The sequence below is a fragment of the Aythya ferina genome (genome assembly GCF_964211825.1).
Source record: "Aythya ferina genome assembly, chromosome: 6".
Taxonomy (NCBI): Eukaryota; Metazoa; Chordata; class Aves; order Anseriformes; family Anatidae; genus Aythya; species Aythya ferina.
Window position 1 is genome coordinate 37,719,856 of NC_140303.1, and position 20,000 is coordinate 37,739,855.

The 20,000-nt window shown below is 39.6% G+C and overlaps 1 protein-coding gene across 4 annotated transcripts in view; it reads left to right on the forward strand.

Annotated features, from left to right (window-relative positions):
- The window catches only part of ARHGAP15 (Rho GTPase activating protein 15), a 333,280-nt gene that overhangs the window by 301,515 nt on the left and 11,765 nt on the right, over positions 1-20,000 (forward strand). For all 4 annotated transcript variants that reach the window (XM_084523841.1, XM_084523843.1, XM_084523842.1 and 1 more), the window contains one exon: positions 7,282-7,387. In XM_084523841.1, coding sequence (XP_084379967.1) covers positions 7,282-7,387 — 106 coding nt within the window. The remainder of the gene's footprint in view (positions 1-7,281; positions 7,388-20,000) is intronic.

A 20,000-nucleotide genomic window follows, 5' to 3' on the forward strand; every position in this document is an offset into this window, starting at 1 on the left:
TTGCTTCCCTCTTTTGCTGGAGGTAAATATACCAGAGGTTAGGCAGAGCGGAGCAAAAATACCAGAATGAATATTCACAAAATTATTCTCAGCATATTTTAAAAGTCTCGTTTTAAGCATACCATTTCACACCTTAGCCACCTAACATACATCCCCAGTTTTCACTGTTTGGGGGATCCCTCCTGGAGTGCTGACGAGGGCCCGATCCCACCTCTTGCTGGCAGTGCCAAAGGCGCTGGTCACAGGGAGCGAAGTGGGAGTGCAGTCGGTGGGAATTCTGCCCAGGGAAAATGAACAACAGCTGAATAAATATTACAGGATAAGGCCCCGTCCTTGCGATCATTCTGCGAAGGTTCCCACTCAGCATCTCAATTTTTGTGCGAGACGAGATGGGCAAAAGGCACTGCTCCCCCATCCCTATGCATCCCTCCAGCCTCCTGCAGTTTCTTTCTGTCCTGAATTGCTGATTATTGCCAGGTCCCCAACAGGCAGAGGTGAGGGCCAAGGGACCCCAACCAAAACCCATCCTCAGTATGGTGCCCTGCCATGTTTCCACCCCTCTGTGTAGCCAAAGTAGTGATGGGCCATCACTGTGATAGGGATGGGCACCTTTTGCAGAGCACCCATTGCCAAAAGAAGGGAAGGAAAAAACCTGCATATAAAATAAACAGGATTCCCAATTTCAAAATACATAAAGACACCCCAATCGGTTCAAGAAATTAAATTAAATTAGGATTTGTGACCTTACAGCTGCTGTTTGTGTATCCGAAAGCAATTTTTAAAAGTGTGAGCAACTATTTGTGTTTCCCTGGAAAGGAGCGCAGGTTAAGCATCGCAGTGCCGTCTCTCTGCTGGCTCTAACTGCTGCTGGGGAGGTGCGTTACGGCCTCGAGTTGTGCATTTGCAGAGAAAATATCACACCGGCCAGATGCTCAAGTCTGCTCTTTCTGTGCAGAAAACCCCACGCACGGCGAAATACCAGGAAAGAGCTCGGCACATTTTTTCCGACGCTTGGTAGAAGTTAGCAGCGAAGCACGATCACTCCAGTTGGGATCAGACGAGCCATTAGCCATCAAAGTCCTAAGTCTAATTAACCCCCCAAAATTGACTGACAAAGATCATTCCTCTTTTATGCTGCCTAACTGGTTGTATGTACGCCGGGCATGCAGTACCTAAGTCAGATGCCGCTTTGTTATAATTAGGGCAGCAAATTTTGTTTTCTGTTTGGTACTTGCTGTTACATATTGCATGTAATGTATGGCACTGTTAAGGGAAAAAAATTGGAGTCAAAGTGCCTGGAAAGTTAGGTCTGCTCTGTAGCACTGTGAGATTGTTGACATCTGCCGAGGTTGGAGAGCTCAGTAAGCAGGAAATGGGGTGTCACTCTGAGTGGTAGTTTACCATTATCCTGGCATCCTAATGAAGTGTCTGCAGTGCACAGAGCTTCTGGATGGCATCTTAACGCACGGCTAAGCAAAAGCACTTCTCTCCTTGTCACTGTCATCCATCTGCCTGCACCCTACTGTAGCCAATGGGATGGAACCATGCTACAATGTGCTATAAGCCATTTAGAGTTGCACATTGCATAATCAGTCCCATCAAATATGTAAAAAATGACTATTATTGGTTATTTCCCTCAAACTCCAGCACCTGGAGTTTGATCCATTAAAGTTTAACTTTTTTAAGTGCTGCTTTTTCCCATTAATTCCACATATATTTTTGTTAAATGGGACTGAGTTGCAGACTCATTGTCCTGGGTCTTGCTAATGGATTGCAAAAGTTGTATGAATATTCATTGCAAACTCCACTTTATATGGCATAGGATGAATTTATCAATTGCCCATATAGAGAGGTCTTTTGCAATTCTCATTTTCTTTTGCAACATCTAGTTCTGAGGCATTAATCAAAAGTAAAATCAATTTGGATCACAAATTGGTTATTTTCCTTATAGCAAACATTAGTTAGTTTGAATACTTTTTATAGATTTTTTTTTAAAGCAAGAAAATATTTTACAATGTATCTTCATGAGACAATTGCCAGTGTGCTGCAAGTGATTAAAATTGGGACTTTTATGTTGCATAGAGTAGCATTAAAATATCCTGACATTGAAAGTGATACGGATAATTTATATATACGCATATACATATATATGAACATAAATATCCGTGTATTTTACCCAGCATGACTTCCAGAATATGAAGACTTAGCAAATGAAAGCAGACTTTGGGGCAGTCGACACCCCTAAATAAAATAAAATAAAAAATCAAGCCCAAAGTGCACTGTCTTTCAAGTAAATTTTCATTTCCTGATAACACCAAAGCTATCAAGGACTAGGGTTAAGCATTGTGTGGCAGGGCCAGCTTCTAAAATGGGCAGGAGCGAGATGAATTGGCTAAGTCGGGTGTTTATTTATACAAACAAGAGGGCAGAACATAATTTAGTTGCATCAGGAATTTTTCACAGACATTAAAACTATAGCAAACATAACAGCGGGGATGCTTGCACAGCAGCACAGTGGGGAAGCTCACAGAGCGTCTGCCCACACTACGGCTGGCTGTAGCCAGCGCCATAAGTCTCACAATTTCATTAGCACTCGAAAATCCACCTAACCCACTCAGTTCCGATTAAAAAAATAAAAGAGAGAAAGAGAGAGAAAGAAAGAAAGAAACCAAAAACAGCCCCAAACAAGGCCTGTCTTTTTCTCGGTAGCTGAATCAGTCGTGAAATGTTGGAGAAACTCTTGGCAGACAGCTTTTTGCTGTAGCAACAGTGTATGACGTTTTAACCACAGCAGAAATCTTATCCAAAAATGCAAAACAAGGTGAGAAGAGCCGTGTAAGAAAACAAGAAAATCATACTATTAAGACCAAAAATAGATTAGGTGAGAGATCAATAGTTTGATATTTTATGCAGAATCATAAATCATTGTTTTTTTCAGCAGTTCAGATGTGAGGCTTGACAGCATAAAAAGAAACCATGGGTCGTGATAAAATTAGGCATTAATGTGAGCCATAAATGCCATTTAACACTAAACATGCACAAGCAGCTGAAATGCCTGGTAAAGGGAAATGGGAACTATAGTAAAACTATACAAAGTAAGTCAGACATGAATAATGCAGCAGGTCTGAGGAGGGTCACGGGTCAGCCTCCAGTACCTTACAAAATAATGAATGCATGTCAGGTTAGAGACATACATCCCTTCCGAGCTAACGTGAGTTATTGGAGATAAACCTTGGACTTCCTGTTCTGAAACAAAGTGGCTTGTTGTAAACATCTACGTCCATTTAAAATTAATGATTAAAAGAAAGATTCAGTGGGATTTGCTTAAGTATTCTTTATGGACATGAGTGCTAAAGGTTACTTTCTTCATTCATTTTTACCCAGCCACTGTTAATGTTACAGACACATCATGTTTTCTTCTATGCTCAAATGTTTATCCAAAGCTCATTTGCAAAAGCGCTTATATAATATTAAGTGTTTTTTCAATGCATTCTTCATTTAAATGTAAACAAGAGAGCATCTCCACTGTGTTGCGCTGTTAAAGGGAGCCAGCCCTATTTTTAAAGACAGTAACCCAAATTCTAAATATACATTCTATGAAAATATTACATAGAATACCATCTGCGATTCACTTCAGAGTATCCTGATCTGCTGAAATTATCACCTACATCTTTCATATTTTGCCTGAAAATGCAAAAAGGATTAAATGTCCTCTCATTCTTCCTTTTATAAATGTGATTATGACTAAATTTTTCCTTTTGAAATCTTCACAGGGAAAGAAAGTCTAACTTTCCAAAATAGGAATCTTCTCCAGAAATTTTCATCAATTTTCACAATAAAAGAGCATGATGAAATATAATATTATTTCACTTTATCAGAATTGGTTTCTTCCATTTCCCAGTTATAGCAGGGAAATTTAAGAGCTGTTCATAGTGTTTTCCTGTCTTTGCATTGCGCAGTGCTAGGCTTCAGAACACAGCACAGAGGGCGATACCTTCTCCATGGCTATTTATACAAACCCATGTTTAAAGATTTTCTCCCTCCATTTGAGCATGGTAAAGAGACAACCTCAGGAAAATAAATAAATAAATAAATAAAAATCTTCCTGCTTAGGAATCTGAAAGGAGAAAATTTCTATGAAATTGGGACTCAAGGCTTTACAGAAGGAAAGCAAATGCATAGGTATTGCAACTGAAACATAAGATCTTGCATCTGATCTGTTAAATATTCCATCAACAAGGTCAAGAGTAAAGACAAGCCCAGCCACTAAAACTGAAGTGAGAGTAATCTTTAATAAGAAAATGAACAGTTTATCCTTTTCACTTTCTCAAGTGGAAAAACAAATTCTTTTATACTAGAAGAAAATCAACTGTATATAGTTTTTTTTAAAAAAAAAAAAAAAAAAAAAAAAAAAAAAGAGGAAAAAACAACAACAACAACACAACAATATCAACCATTTTAATGAAAGAGTACCCAATATTTTCATGGAACTATAAAAGGGAGCGAGAATAAGTGTTATGGCAAAAAGCCTGGGCTCAGCAGCTTTGTGTGGGAAATGGTGAAATGTGACTGTGATTTATAATGAGAAAAGGTATCTACAACATACAATTTTCTACCTAGCTGCAAATAATAATTCATAGTGATGTCCCTTCCAGATAAAATACCTTTGCAATGTAGGACTCATGTGGTAAAATGATCATGATAAATGTCAGACCAGTGCAGGTAACGGCTTTACAAACCATTAAGATTAGCTGGCTCTTTTTTTTTTTTTTTTTTTTTTTTGATGATAACAGTAACCATGCTGTGACTCGATGTGGTAATAATATCTCAGTACTGATAAATGCCAGAGCCAGGCAGAGGTGTTTATCATTCCCAGTTCAGAAATGCTGACTAAAGTTACCACATGTTGCCTGTTTTTCTTCTTTTACAATAGACTAACAATTAACAAATAGGGTGATTCACAAAATAATTTTATGTGAGATTTCTGTGGATTTTGTACTTTAGCACCTAGCTAAACCTCTCTTCTCTTCTCTGTCAGTACCTGTGGCTTTGGTGCATTGGGCCCTAAAATGACGTTATATATCCCTGGCATTTTTTCACTAAATAATTTCTTCTTAAATTAATACTTTTTATTTATTTATTTGACAATTATATCTAATGAGATTCTGTTGGGAAGGTAATTATCAAGCTGATATCTTTGTTAATTGGCACAGTGAGCAGAGACACTTCCTTCAAAAGAGCATGATAAACTTTTACTGTGTTAAATTTCTACACAACTAGTCTGTAATGGACAAACAGTGACCTGGTCTAGTGGGTGACATCCCCACCCATGGCACTGGAGGTGGAACTGGATGGGCTTTAAGGTCCCTTCCAAGCCAAGCCATCATTCTATGGGTCTATGATCCTATGATTTCCTTTTGCTGAGTTTTTCCCAACATTGGTGTTTCAGTCTTACTGAGGTCCATTGAACTTTCATGAATGAAACAAAAAAAAAATAAAATAAATAAGTTGAGTAGCTCTATTTGAAAAGTTGCAGTCAGCAACAGCCAGGGTAGCCCCAGTCTAAATATAGCTTGTCTGGCAATATCACAGCATGTGCACACACCATGCCACACAAATAAATAGCCATCAGAATTTGTCCTCGTTTCTTACAATAAATTCACTTCTGCACATTTCAAGTCATTTTCATTTGTAGTTTCAGTTTTGGACAGATCATCCATAGGACAAAAATAACCAGTACTAATGGCTTGTGGCAGAAAAATCAAGGGATGACTGGATTTCAAGACTGTGGGGACTTGTGCTGTTCAGAAGTTGAGGCTATATGTCAAACCAGAGCAAAAGTAAAATACACGGACATTGTACTCTTAATTTGTGTGTAACTTCATCACAACTACTGTCAATTGCACAACTTTCTATAAACTAAATCCATGTGAAATATTATTATTTTTTTAACCGGAAAATAATACTTATGCAAAGTTCATGCATTAACTACTTTGAGCTTTTGTCTCTCGTATATGCATATAAATCTTCTAATGATAGATAATACCTATGTATATCTGCATGTAAGAAGTATTATTCTCAACAGGAAATAGGAATATGGGCTGAGGAAAGAAAGAATGCTATCCTACTAATAACTCTAGCTTTTAAATTCAGTTCAAGTGTATGAAAATTTTGCTTGATTTTTTATTTTATTTATTTTATTTTATTTTATTCTATTTATTTATTTTTGTGGGAGTGGGTGGGAATCTTTGCATCAAGACACTAATCACCATGTATGCTTATGTAGCACCTACTGAATTACAAGGATTCAATCCTAAGGTAGTGCTAGGGTAATAAGAATATTAAAAAGCAACTTATACAATGAATGATAGGTGATAATTAAATCATAGACTATTAGATCAGAAAAGAATTCTCAGGTTATCTAGGGCATGTAACAAGCAAGATGTTTTCCCTACATCAGACCTACTGGCACCTTATCTAATCTGTAGCTAAATGAAAGGACAGTTGTACATGATTTTGCTTTAGTTGCAACATCTTATACAAATCAATGCAAAAATCAGTCAAACCTTTTCCCCAAAACTATGAATCATGAAAAAGCAGGAAGATTTATCTTAAAAGAAAGGATAGCAATGTTCTTATCGCCTCAAAAGACAGTTTAAAGCCCTTAGTTCTGCATTCTTTTATTACTAATTGCAACTTTGAAATACAGATTTTCACCTATAGAAATTACAGCTGTGAGGTGCTACAGGTATTAGAAAATAACTGCACTGAAATAGCTTTTTGAAAAAATTGATCACCAGAAAACATGAGTAAAAAGAATAGGAAAACATTTTGTATTCTCAATCTGATAGGGTACAATGTACAATAAAGGACAACAAGAAGTACATAGGAAGAGCATCCAACACAGAAGTGGGATCACTGGATGAACATAATTCCAAAGTGAAATTCCATTTAAGATATGGGACTCTTACTACTCGGGGGTCTTAAAGCTTAGGATGACATTTCAATGGTCTAATACAATAAATGAAAAGCATAAAAATATAGTTCTGTGAACCAGAAAATGTGTCCTTAAGAATCAGAGATATTTTTTTTTCATCATTGTAAGTTACTCTTGCTCTCCGTTAAGACTGAAGGTATGATACATTCTGTTTTTAACCACGTATTAATGATGGCTTTTCTTGTTAAGATACCAGGTGGAGTACTGTGCAACATAATATCCTAATATAGCACTAAAAGTATTTTTTCTCTCTTTTTTTTTTTTTCATTTTTTTTTTCCTTTAGAAATCCCAGACAATGCCACTCGCATTAAAGCCATAAGGACCCTGGTAAAAAAGCTCCCTAGGCCAAACTATGACACAATGAAAATCCTCTTCGAGCATCTAAAGAAGTAAGTAGAACTCCAGTATGAAATAATTGATAATTGTAAAAGGAATGTGTGTGTGGTGTCCAAATCTTATTGCAAATGTCATCCAAAATACCAAAGATAATTACATTCTTTGGCAAAATGAAGCATGATTTATGACATCTATGCATATCCTATTTCTGCTCAAGAAATCAGTGTCTGTAAGCGAAAGCCCAAATTTTTCCTCTACTAGAACATGGAACAGTTGTTTTCTTTGCTGCAGTTAGGCACATCAGGATTACCCATGAACAGGTGTATTGAAATGGCAAATTCAGCATGTTACAGTGTGCAAGTTTGACTTTTTCCAGCCACAGACTTTTGGATCACCATGTTTCTCCATCCAGGTCTGTAATATTCAATTTGCTTTATGGTTCTCATGATGTGCTGAGGCATGTAGTGACAGAAAAACACTTACCTAGGAAAATACATTATGAGGTCTTGTACCTCCTGAGGAAGCTTAAGACGACATAGAATGTCTAAAAAATAGTGATGTGTGACTTGGAAGTGAACCTCTGCTCTCCTAATGCTGCTGAGATACAACAGAGACAGTGAAATGACACTGTGCAGATCCACCTGATAATTCCTCTGTGGTTTCCACACTCCTCGAGTTCAGTTTGTAAGAGGTGTCAGCCCACAAAGTCAACCCACAATCTTACGTTCACTTTGGGTTTTCTTCTCCTGTTTTGTGGCATTACCATTAAATAGTACATAGACCACATGCTCACTCAGGAACAAACCTGGAGCTGTGCTGCTGTGCAGAAGTGGCAGACCACAAGATCGGGGCACATGAAGGTTAGGGTGCTGTTCCTCCCCTCTTGGCTGTCCTGCTGTTGAGAATAACTACTGCCATTTTGCCACAGTCACTTTTCAGCCAAACAACCCTTAAAATTGAAGGGGCTAGGCAGGACTGAGGGCCCCATGCAGTCCCTGTACACAGAGAAGTATTTCATCGCAGGAATGATATAATGAATGAATAATAATGACTCCAAATAAAAGACTACTCCAAGCTTATAATGAATGATGCCTTTATACTGACCATTTCTGCTGCATTCTCCTGACATGTACACATAATAGATGTAGATCCTTTATCTTGTTGTGCAGCTTCCAGTTGAAAAGGCAAAATGAAGTCCATATAGCTGTGGGAATGTCCCCATTTAATTAAGCAAGGAAAGATTTTAAACAGTCCCTAGAAGGACTGAGTTTGCCCTTGCAGAAAAACAGTTTTCTATGTATTCCTCTGATGTACCCTGTGCATGCATCCTCTCCTTTAGTGGGTTATCTAGAGAAAGATGAAAATTTATTACTGTCAATGGAGGAATAATAAGGGAAATTATTTCCTGGGAGGAACCTGAGTGCAAGAAGTGGGTACACAGTGTCAGAAGACCTGTGCCATATACAAAATTTACTGCACCATATGTGGCATTGATCCTAACCTGAAGAAAGTTTTGTTACCATGTCTTAGGGGAAAGATATCAGGTATACACAATAAGTCTTTGATCTTATAGTTAAATCACTTGATTGAGACTCTGGAGACCTGGGTTCTGTTCTTGGCTTTGACCGGATGTTCGGTGTGACCTTGGGTAAATCATTTAATCTCTCTGTGCCTTGGTTCCTTGTTTACAAAATGATGATAATGCTTCCTTTGTCTGCCTTGGCTTTTTAAAGCATAATCTATTTGGGACAGCAATTGTTTCCTGCTGTGTATGTATAGAACAACAAAGAAACCTGGACCAGGACTGGTGTTTTGGGTGGAAAAAATACAGATAATAAATAGCAATATTTCACTGTACATATATTTGCAATACCTGGATTGACTACAACTCTGTAGAAGTGGTGGGAGGATGGCTGTACTGCATAAATAACTGTGTGTGTGCTTACCAAGTGCATGGTGAAGCCAGAGTTATATGGATGCAAAACAGTAGCACAGGGTGACGTAGGGCAGGAAGATGTGATATTTAAGCCATTTGGAGGTCTGAGCATTACGGGTGCAATCTTCTAAGTCTCTCTGAAGAAGGTCGGCCTTCTGTGTCATGCCAACACATCCCCAGGGAAGGACAGGACTTTGCTCTGTCAGTATGGAAGCAGTAGTAGAATAGATATTGTAAACACCAAGAAACAGGGAAAAGCTGGTACGTTGTCTTGGACTTGTCAGTGGGGAAGCCAGGGTCCAATCTGAATGGCGTCATGGCTCCATAAAAGAGAATAAAGAAGCATACATACACAGTTATTAGTCACAAAATGTTTACATTATGAAACTATAGGCAATGCACATTTGTTTAAATTAACCTAAGAAACAAAATTATCTGGCAGAGATTACAAAATGGAGAATTATCAGTTTTAAGGAGATTTCTAGGGAGTCTTTTCATAGGGAGAAGAGGGCAATGTGCCCTGTGTGCCAGCCTCACCACAGAGCTGCACCTTGTGGCACCGCCTTCAACCAGCGAGTTTGCCCAGGGCAAGTTCAAGACTCCAAATATTTAAAATAAAAACAAACAAAAAAAAAGACTGGTTTCATTACAGGCATATTACTGCTGTTTCTGTATTTGCTCTTGGAGACTTCAGCAGCCTTCTCCCAGAATGCTGCATTCATCCCAAACCACCACGTACAGCGAGGCTGCTCCGTGGTCCCACTGCAGTGCTTCGGGCTGCAGGAGCGGGTCCAGATCAAGCACACGTAACAATGTGAAATGCACTTCAGAAGGGTCCTTCTTTAGAAACCCAGACAAAGCAGCTGATGAGAGAGTCTGTGAGAAAGGCCTGGCAGCAGGGATTAACACCGGTGCCATATATCTTTCTTGAACCAAGCCCTCTGAAGTTGCAAGAAGTCGCAGCACAGTGCATGAAGCCCACAGGAGGGGGATTAAATGCAAAGCCTGGGGTTGCAGTACCTGTTCTTTTAAGTATTTTGCATCTGATGGAAAAAGTCCCCTATTCATCTTTTCATGAAATTTTTCCTACTATCATATGATACATAAACAGAAGAGACAAAATAAGGGGCTGAACAGAAATACCGCATACCTCTTTCCATCTAATACCATAACAAAATGTTTTATTAGGATCCAGGCTGAAAATAATTGGGCCCAACTATTAGGTTTTTAATACCTCTTCCTGAAGATGAGCTATTCGAACAAATATCTTATATATGAAAGAAGGAAACAAACAAACAAACAAAAAATGAGTAAGGATTTTCTTAAATAAAGGGCTACAGAAAACAGCCTGTCCTACCTGCGGATGTTTAGACAGCATTTACCTGCTGTATTAGTCCATATGTTTATGTTGCATGCATTTGTGAAAACAGAGCCACACTTCCTCAGGACTGCAGCCCCTCCTGTTACTTATTACGAATGAGCTCAACGCAGTTACCAGATAAAAGTGACAGACCCTTCTGGTCCCGTTTTGCAGGCACACACAGGCCATCAGACGATGCAGAAACCTTGCTCTGGCTCTGTGCACAAATGTGAACAGAGAGCAACCCATCCCTGCCCAGTAAGTCAGTATTTGTGGCCAATAATTCACTCACACAAATCTAATCCAAGCAAGCCAGAAGGAGGACTTCCCTCTTTTTCCCATTTTATGATCAGCACCTTACCTGCTTTCACAGCAGCATCTTCAGGTAGCTGTTATGGACACGTTGGGAAACTGAGGCACAAGAGGTTATGAATTAAAAAATGAATTAAAGACTTGACATAAGCCAGCAGTACAGTCAAAAAAAAAACCTGGAGGGTTTGGTGTTTTGTTTCTGTTTTTTGGTTTTGGTTTGGTTTTTCTTTTTTGGTATGTTCCGGGTTTTTTTGTTGTTGTTGTTTTGGTGTTTTTTTTGTTTGTTTGTTTGTTTTTTTAACAGAGGCCTCTGCAGAAGCACAAAATCTTCTTTTTTTTTTTTCCCCATCTCCAGTGCAAGAGGCAGTGGGGGTGAGGAGGCTGCCGGGACCCTGGCTGTGTCCCCTGCGCCATGCTCTGAGCTGGCGCGGGCAGCCACAGCTCTGCTCCAGAAGCTGTGTGCCTGCATTATCCAGCGCTGTGCCTGAGCTAATAAGCTGTGCTTATTAATGTTAAATTAATGAATCTCAGCCTGCTCTGCTTATTAGGTTGAGCTCCGTGCCACCGTGAGGCAGCTCTGCGGCTCCCAGACCCGAGCTGTCTCACATCTGACCAGGCTGGAGCACAGGGCAGCCAAGCTCGGGTCTGCACGTACCCATCCGTGTAGACATCCCTGCAAGGGGATGCACTGCAGGCAAAAGGCCCTCTCATGCTTATTATTTTCCCGCACAAAAGCAGGATAATACGTGTTATTTACCAAAGTATGAAATGGATGTTGAAATAATTAAACGGGAAGACGGGGCCAGCCTGATGCTACCGCCTCTCTCCCTTACGTGGAAAGCACTGAACCCAGATGCCCAACTGTGGAAGATATTCTTCCAGCAGCAGCATCTGCCTCCTTGGCAGGCACTTCAGGCAAGTTGTCTGGGGAGCTCTGCAGTTGCCTCTTGGTCTATCACGTGGATCTGTTACTGTGGCCTATCTGGCTGCCTTGTCCGGGCAGAAGCCAATTCCTTTTGATTCACCTTTGAATCCAAGAAGCTCCATTTTTGTTTTGCTCCATTTTTCCTGTGCAGCAAGACATTTTCAGATGTCATCAGGGCTTTCTGCACTCCTGGAGAGAAAATGGTGATTTCCTTTCTGACTGCCTTCCCCCCAGAATTCATCACTCGTAACTGCGTGTATCCACTTTGCTGCAAATAAGCTCCTCATCAAGACTACAACTAATTATCCAAGATATAACCACTAACTGCAATATACTATCTAAGAAAAGTAGTAACTATTCCAAGATTCATGCTTTAGCTGTCTTCCCCCCGTGTCCATTGCTGCATGACCAGAGAAAGCATCTCAGCTGAACAACTGAAGCACACACATCCCTCAAAGCTTGCAACGCATGGCAGCTTCATTCTGCAGAGCACGGGCTTTTTTTGCAAGCTATGTGCAACTAAACAGACTTATTTCTACCTATTAAAGATTGGGAGAAAACAAGAAAAATCCATGCATAGACAGAAGCCCACAATAGCCTGCACACCAGGCAGCGATGACAATGTGATGACAAGTCCAGCAGCAGTACCCAGAGTTCTGAGGGTAAATCAGAAAATAAAGTTACAGCATGGCAGCCAGTAATGCTAACCAGGGGATGTCTGCAAACTTTTTTTTTTTTTTTTTTTTAAGTGGTGGAGGAAAGCTGTAGCAAACATATGTGATTTTCACTTACTAAACTATGTGTCATATCAGCAGTTTCAAGCAGTCTTATATGTTAAACCTAGGCTCGGGAGAACCCTTCCTCCACATGGCAGAAGAACAGATTACGTTAAGAACTGTACGAGACTTATATTAAATAGAAATAGAAGATTAATAAACCAGCTAAAAATTATTTAAAAGAAAAAGCAAGACCCAGAATGGAAGGTCTATGCAACAAATTTCTATGTGGGGAACCTCAAAGAACTTGTGAGAGACTATGACCCAAAGCGTGCGATGGGCATTTAGATTTTGCTCCCAGACAAATGCCCAGATTCAGGCATGTGCAGAATTACATAGTTCTTAAATGAAGGCATGAGAAACAAGGAATGTTTCCTGAGAAGCAAAGAATGTTTCCTGAAATTATGTCCTGAATTGGATCTTTCTTTAGAGTCAGGCAGCTCATGAACTGCTCTTGCTCTTCAGCTACAGGACAGCAGCAGGGAGAAAAGCTGAGCCTTGTTCACACGCTTAGGGAGCAGCTACTGGAGATGCGAAGAGGAGAAATGTCTTCTCAGCAGAGCAAGTGGGTGGCTGGCCAGGGCAGGGAGGCACTCAGGCACCCCAACTGCCATTTAAAGATCTACATGAAGCAAATTGATTGCTTTCTAGCTTGAGAAGAGCAAATGTATATTAAGACATGCTCTTGCACACATGCTTTCCTCTGTTTCAGCTATAAGAAAGATTCAGAAAGGGCTGGACTGAGGCCAACGCTTGTCCCATTTACTGCAGCTTCCTGGGGTTCATTCTGGGGGAAAAGAGAAGAGAGAAGCCTATTTCTCTTTGCTGAAGTGCACAGTGGACTACTAAACTCTCCCCTTGTGAATTTGGGACACAAGCAAACGTGCACCAAGCCCCAGCGTGCACAGGACAGGAGTAATAACAATTATTGAATTAAAGGCACAAATGAAATCCAGTCTTCCTGGAGCACCTTTATGCATTTTCTTTGTGTTCACATGTGGGAAGGTGTCTGCTGCAGAGGTTTCTGCAGTCATGCTTTCTCCTTCCCGTGGAATAAGAGTGTTTGCAAAGTTCACCCATTCCCTGAAGAGTACATTACAGCTTAGTGGCTTTAAAGAGAAAAATAATGAGGATTTAAAAGTGCATTTTCACCTGTGCTTCCTATTTTCACGAACCGTATTTAAAGTATAAACCCTGATTTTCATAACAATCAGGCAAATAATTACGCTTGGTACTTTTCAATGCTACCAAGCTTCAAAATGTACTGCACTGGTGTATCAGCAAATAACAGAACGATAAAAATAATTAACATAGTTTTAATTTAAATATTTATGATATGGTTGACTCTGTGGCTGTACGGCACCATTGTGCTAGGTGCAGTACACAAATACGGAGAGATAGAGCCCCTGTTTCAAAGAGCTGCCATTGTTCACTCCACATTACTCAGTATCAAACGATCTCAAAAAGCTTTTCAAACATTAATTAAATCTCAGAACTTCCTTTTTCAGGTCAGTAAGTTTTATTATCCCAGTTGCGTAGATGGAGAAAGTGAGGAATGAAGAGGGTAGGGCACTTGCCCATGACTACAGAGCGAACACTTCTCACTTCCACTCTCCGCGTCCTTGCAGCTCCCCCCAGCCCCTCCGCGTCTCCCAGCGTTTGGCCATATGCACACCCTGCGCACGCCTGCATATGGACAACACATCCCGGGGAAGGCCAGTTACTGCTAAGTGCTCTTCGGTTAATAAAGACCATGTGAGAGCCCTGCTTCTGGTTTGCACTCACACAAGCCTCAGCAAAATATCACTGGCAGAGTTAATTTATGTGATTTTGTAACCTCTTAATATTGCTCGGGGTGAGCGTTCTTTTCAACTCAAATGGTTTTTGTTGCTGAAAATTAAGAATGCTCAATTCATTACAAAAGGGCTTTTTCACCCCCCTCCCCTTTTATTTATTTATTTATGTGTTTATTTATTTATTTTTCTATTTTGAGAGATTGAGCCCTATCACATTAATGTCCAGAACTAGGTCATAAATGGGTAAATTGCAGTGCTTTTTCATTTATTTTTTTTTTTTCTAACTAAAGATACAGGATTTTTCTCAAAATAAAGCTGTGAAATAAATAATAGGCTTGAAGTTTCTTAAGATATTCATTGGAACTTAAAAAAAAAAAAAAGGCTTTAATGCCAAAATGTCAGTGTTCTGTGCAAAATAATTAATATAACACAATAGGATCTATTCTACTATCGATTGAAAGGGAATTTATGCAGGTAATTCATTAAGGCTAGTGGGAGTTTGGCATGTAAATCCCCCAGCACTTTGATGGGAAAACAGACCCTGATGATTTGATTTCTACTTTTTTCATAAGCTATAAAAAAAAACATGCTTTTCAGTGGGAAATATATAAACAGAAAAAGCAAATACCTGAGCAACTAGGGCAATGGATGCCTCTGTTTTGTGCGACTTCTGAAATGACATTAGACCAAATCATTTTTCACACATTGGAAAAGATGCAACAATCATTTCAATCACTGTGTTAAGAGAATCAATACATTTTTTGCTCTCAGAGAATGCTATTTTACATTCTAACATTTCCAGGTTATCACCTTCATACATCTCTTTTTGTGGTCAAGTGCATGATTAGTACTTCTGACAGCATATTGGCCATTTTCTTATGAAGATCTACAAATTCTTGTAAATAAAAGCCAATCTGAAAAAAAAATGAAGAGCAAATCTGTGGACTGGAATGCACCCTACTTGTAATGGGAACAAAAAGCTGGCAATGAAATATAAACCTAAATCACAGCAGAATGACCTACTTTAAGGCATTTGCCAAAGAGACAGTGTTTTAGACAGCTCCTCTGAAGTAGCGTCTTTATGTCTATGCCATCTGCAGATTTATTATTGTGCTTTAGAAAAAAAAAAAAAAAAAAGAAAAAAAAAAATGAAAGAAAAACCTACAGTGTGCCTGAACAAAACTAAGCTTCATCTATAGAAAGATTCCAGTACTGTGGGCACCACACCCACACCTACTGATGTGGTCCAAGTTTTTTCTTTAGAGGCACCTAATTAAGAAACCCTGACTCATTTACATGGATACGTTTGATCTAAATTACACTCCAAACCACACCAAATTAGGAGCATCTGTGAATGTGAAGTGTTTGTTCCCAGTGCCTGGTAGAATAGGGCCAGTTCTGGACGGCACATGTTCAAGTGACGAAAAATATTTCAGATGTAACATACTTCTGAGACCCACTTTTCCACTAATAATTCATAATGAGTTAAACCAGTATCTCTGCTCGAACAATTATTTCAGGCTGTGAAAAAAAATGTCATTTTACTTTTAAAAGGAAGGGGGGAAAATCAAATTAAAAAGGGGTGAGCAGTCTAGTTTGGTGGTTTATCAAGGGCCTGAGCAGAGCCATTAGCACCATTTAAAGCTGTGTATATCAGACATATTAATTACTCCTGAAACCTGAGCTAAAGCAAAGTGCCTATGACTTTGCTGTTCCTATGACTGATTAGTTGCTGTTTGCAGACATCTTCTGCCCTGAATTATGGCCTTCTGCTGCTGTTCCAACTCTCCTAGAGTCCAGGAGAAGGTGTGACCCCGGCGACATGGCACCAAACACACTGGACAACACGAGCAGATCAAGGCCACCAGCCTGCTCCAAGAGGCGTGGGCATTTTGGGCTGCATCGCTGGTGTAGGCCAGCCATGGCTGCATCCCTACAAAACCAGGTCCTGCAGCAATCCAGGGACTTTTACTGCTTCCTCATCTCTGGGACACAGAGAGCAGAGGAGGCTGCAGAAGACACCGGTTGCTGCTTGCAGTCTAAATTGACTAAATAGCCTTTATCTCACCCTAATTTAAGCCCAGGCCCAAGCACTGGGTTCCACACTGTTCGCAACTCCCAGTCCGCCAGCGCAATTTGGCACTACCGTCAGATTGGGCCCGTGGTGTTTGGCAGCCACCTTTTATTCTTCCCTTCTTTTATGCTTTGTGAATAGCCTAAGTTACATAATACCAGTGACAATTTGTTTATGGCAAGCATTAGAGTCACTGTTTTATGATTACATTCAAACTTTAAGCCACATTTTGACATCTAAGGATCATCTTGCATTCTCATATATTATATACAATGAAGGTTTGTGTTCCAGTAAGGGGGGGGAGGAACTTTATAAATAACATGACTCCTTTTGTCTGAAGAGATTTTAATATATTTGTCTGATCTACTGTTTTTGCAGTAGCTAGAATATAATTTGAATATATTAATATTTTCAGCAACTGTGCTCAGGGAGCCCACTTAATAACTTATGCATGGATATATAGATACACTTCAGACAGAGGTAATGTTTTTAGCCCTTATGTCGGTAATACTTAGACACACACAATGAAAGAGCCTGTTCTTTCCTCCTCTTTGTTGTGGGCATGCATTGTGATGGTATGGAGCCAGTGTTCTTTCTGTTGTCTACACAGCCTGGATTCAATAAGCAGTTATATATGCATATTATGACAATGTGGTCAAGGAAACCAGATTTTTTTACTATACCTTCATGTGCCTGTACAGTATAAAATCTGGTATTTATTTTTCTTGTCCTCATTCAATATGTTAACAAAATCATAATTTGATACAGGTTATGTTCACTTTATAATTAAAATTATAGAGTTAGATGAAAATACAGCAAGATGTTGCTGAATGGAAAATATTTATCTTTTCATACATTACGCATTATGGTGCAATGTAAAATCAGAAATCTGTGGATCGGCTAACTCCAGCCAAGCATATGACAACTTGCCTCCTCCCCTGGTCCACAAGATGCCACTGGTTACTTCTTCTAAGGCAGGATTTCTACACCTATCTCAGCCCCATTGCTAGGTGGCATGGCCACATCCTCTCCAGAGCTTTTCCATGGTCTTCTGAAATGCTTCTGCACTGTGTGCCTGTTGCCTCTGCACAGCCAGGGAGCAGGAGAGGAATAAGGGGAGCAGAGCTGGGGCAGCCTCCCTGGGGAGGGTCAACTGGGGCTGAGAAACTTGGGAGGAGAGCAAGGATGTAGGAAGAAACCTCACAAAAATGCTTCACTGTGTTTATTGGCACGGAAGGGTGGGGAGCAGAACAGGGATGTGCTAAGTGGCCAGGAGAGGTTCATGTTCTTTACTTTCAGATAAACACAGATTTTAGCATTCTTGTAATTCTTATCCGTGTTCTCATTTGGATAACCTAGGCAAACAGGGGGCCCAAACTGGCCCATCCTCAACTGCAAGTTACATATATATATTCATAAGGTATATATGCATATTGCCTGTTACTCAAGTTGAAAGGTTTTTTTTACCTGTGGAGTATTTTCATGGGATGCACTCCTGGAAGTACATAATGCAAAACATCTAATACCATTTTAAATTCTGATAAACTATCTTCAGCAAGACAGAACCGAGCTCAGCTTTTGGATTTCTGTCATTCTAACCATCACCATCTGAAGAATCAGTATTTTAGGCTACTTTAGCAGGCTCTCCAGAAATGTTCTGATCACGTGCTATCTATAAAAATCATAATATATCTATTAATATGGCATCAAGTAGCTTTTGTCTTGGTGAAAGGGATGTTTCAGATACATCATGGTCTCAAGATTTAGGGGGGAAAAAAAGAAAAAGAAAAAAAAAAAAGTTTTCTCTCATATCCAAACATAGTGTCAGAGTGACACAAAATGACATTTCACTTTTTTAAAACAGTGAAATATCATTGTTTCCCTGCTAAAACTAAGGTGTATGAAGACTTTCTAGACTACACTGCAGAGACTTCTGAGTATGCTGGCTCTGGCTTGCCAGCACACATCCTGAACATGGTGTCCCCTTGACATGGTGTTAAGCAAAGAAAAGGGAATTCAATACGACTAAGATCTTTCATTTTGATAGATCCCACCAATCCCTCTGTTGTAGCTGTCCTGATACCTTCATTGACAAAGGTCAAATCTTTCGCACCAAAAAAAAAAAAAAAAAAAAAGTAAGGCATTTCAGCTTCATGTCCAAGAACATCATACCAAAGCATAAAGTTGACGAGGCAATTTGGGGACAGACCTGTTTGGCAGGTGGGACATCAGAAATGCTCCTCTGTGGCTCTGTCAGGTGCACCAAGTCATTTATCCAGCTGTGTCCGAGAGATTTGAAGTCGTGGACACTGCTTTCTGAACAAGGTGCCCCAATAACGAGGAGTTTGCCATGATATAAACAGCAATTGTACCTGCGGTTCCTGAGTCCTTCCATGTCTGCCATCATGGTTTCAGTTAGGAAATCTAAGTGACTCATATATGTTTTTTCACCATTTTTTTTTAACTGTATGGATTTGGTCATGGTCAGACAAGAGCAGATAACGGCAAGTCCAGTCACTTGATGTGAGCAATGTTTTGTATAAGAGCTTCAAAGGTAGAAGAAACACAACTGCTGAGAGAGGTAGGGCTACCTACATAGGGAGTAAAGACTTTGGTAAAGTCTAACACAATCCTACAGTCATCTGCAAATAGTATGCATGTGAAAGGGTGTTTGACTAAAAAAAAAAAAAAAAAAAAAAAAAGGAACAAATAAGAAAGTCTAAAGCCAGTTTTAAGCCAGGGAATATCGCAGACCTTACAGTGCTACAAAGGGTGCATCTTACAAAGGCACACTATCTGGAAAATCCTGCACTCCAGGCAGTTCGTGCATTTAGTGCAATGGACTATACACGTGCACGAAAAATAAACATCAAGCTAAGGTGAGTGGACAAGACAGACAAAGTGAAAGTAGAAAAGACAATGCTGACATAGTAAATTCATTGCTCAAGGGCAAGTAAAATGTAAATAAGTTTAAAGAAATCAAAGACTCGTGGCACATACTCACTAGTGCATTTAAGAGATATATTCATCCTACTCATGTTCAATATCAGTGCTGAAACAATCGCGATGCTGGGAGGCATGTTAAAGCATCTTTCAGATCTGATACAAAAGCAGTGCATATATATTGCACTAGTAGCTTGTGGAGAGCTCAGAACTGAACCTGAACAAGCAGGAATCCTGGTTGAGGATTCATACAATCCCATACAAAGTCATCTCTGTGGGGCAAACTGCTGCAGGAAGGCTTCACTTTAAACAAGATGGTGATAATGAGTGGAAAAGTGTAGGTTTTATATTAAGGACAATTAACAGACCAATATTCAGAGGGCTTTGAGGATTGAAAAGGACACAAAACAAAACAGTTTGTGAAGTAATTGCATATTGAAGACCTCACAGAAAAGGAAAATATCAGTGAAAGTTTTGTGTTTTGTTTTTTTTTTTTTTTTTTTCCTCTGGCTATCATGGAATTCTTTGCCACATTCTGTAATTT